Source organism: Physella acuta, unplaced genomic scaffold (genome assembly GCF_028476545.2).
Source record: "Physella acuta isolate Inbredline_101_S28 unplaced genomic scaffold, ASM2847654v3 ptg000305l, whole genome shotgun sequence".
Lineage (NCBI taxonomy): Eukaryota > Metazoa > Mollusca > Gastropoda > Physidae > Physella > Physella acuta.
Genome location: NW_026731824.1, coordinates 107,994 through 108,995, shown reverse-complemented (window position 1 = coordinate 108,995; position 1,002 = coordinate 107,994). Strand labels below are relative to the sequence as shown.

General features: G+C 38.9%; 1 protein-coding gene across 1 annotated transcript; it reads right to left on the bottom strand.

Moving 5' to 3' along the window:
- Positions 1 to 235: 235 nt before the first annotated feature.
- On the bottom strand, positions 236 to 754 carry LOC131939953 (uncharacterized). Its single transcript, XM_059298482.1, has one exon. The coding sequence runs from the start codon at positions 752 to 754 to the stop codon at positions 236 to 238; it is 519 nt and encodes a 172-aa protein (XP_059154465.1).
- Between the last annotated feature and the right edge of the window lie 248 nt (positions 755 to 1,002).

Genomic DNA, 1,002 nt, shown 5'->3' with positions numbered 1-1,002 from the left:
CATTGAGATGTTCTTCAAATCTTCACACATTGATAACATTTCATTTTTTTTTCGCGTTAACAAGTAACCTGCTAATATCAGTTGAATTCGGAAGTAACGGTAGCGGATGCTCCTCAGGAGCTGAATACTCTACATTACTAAAGGTTTCTCTACAACGCTGCGCTTTAAAATGACGCCTTCCACTTTTTTTCTGGAAGTCTTAAAACGTCAATATTTGACGAAATCATGTCAAAGTTTACTGGTTTGGGTTATGTGTTGCCCAAATGTTTGAGGTCCTATGCCACTGTCTGACCAGCATGACGTCATAATGTTTCGAAAAGTGACGCTTAACCCTGTCTGAGGTCACCTTTATCACACACTGAAAGAAAGAAAAACATTTCTCACAGACCCAGGTTCTCAAAAACTGAAGTAACTCTTCTGTGCGGAAACACATGTCCTTCTCTTGCTCAGCATCTTTAAGGTACGAATGTGAATTACGTTTCTGAAAGGCGTTGGCCGGGAAAAATGCCAGCCTGCCTCCAACCTCCCACATGAGCCTCTGGGCCCAGTAGCCGCGCCAGATGTCGCAGACACGGAATGTGGTTGTGGTCGGGATAAACAGAGCCCAGAAGGCGGCGTGGTGGAACAGGGTGTTTTGTGAGTTGAAGGGGCTGAACACACCCTCGGGTAAAATCACAGGCGGGGCTAGTGGGTCAAAGGTCACATTTAAAATGGCGGACGGGGATTTCCTCGACAATCTAAAAATAGCATCCATGTCAGGGTTTTCTGTTCAATGGATTGTGAGCGTGTCCAAGCTACTTCCAAGCTACAAAATTAAAAGTGTTTGTTGATTAGGAAATAATTAAAGAATCATAAAAAATGCACAAAAAGTGAATGCGTTTAATAAAAAGTTATTTATGTAGTGAGATAATTTTTTAATTGGTCTTTAAATATATATATATATATATATATATATATATATATATATATATATATATATATATATATATATATATATATATA

Excerpts from the sequence above, each read along its gene's own strand:
- LOC131939953 (XM_059298482.1), bottom strand. The coding sequence starts at position 754 with ATGGATGCTATTTTTAGATTGTCGAGGAAATCCCCGTCCGCCATTTTA.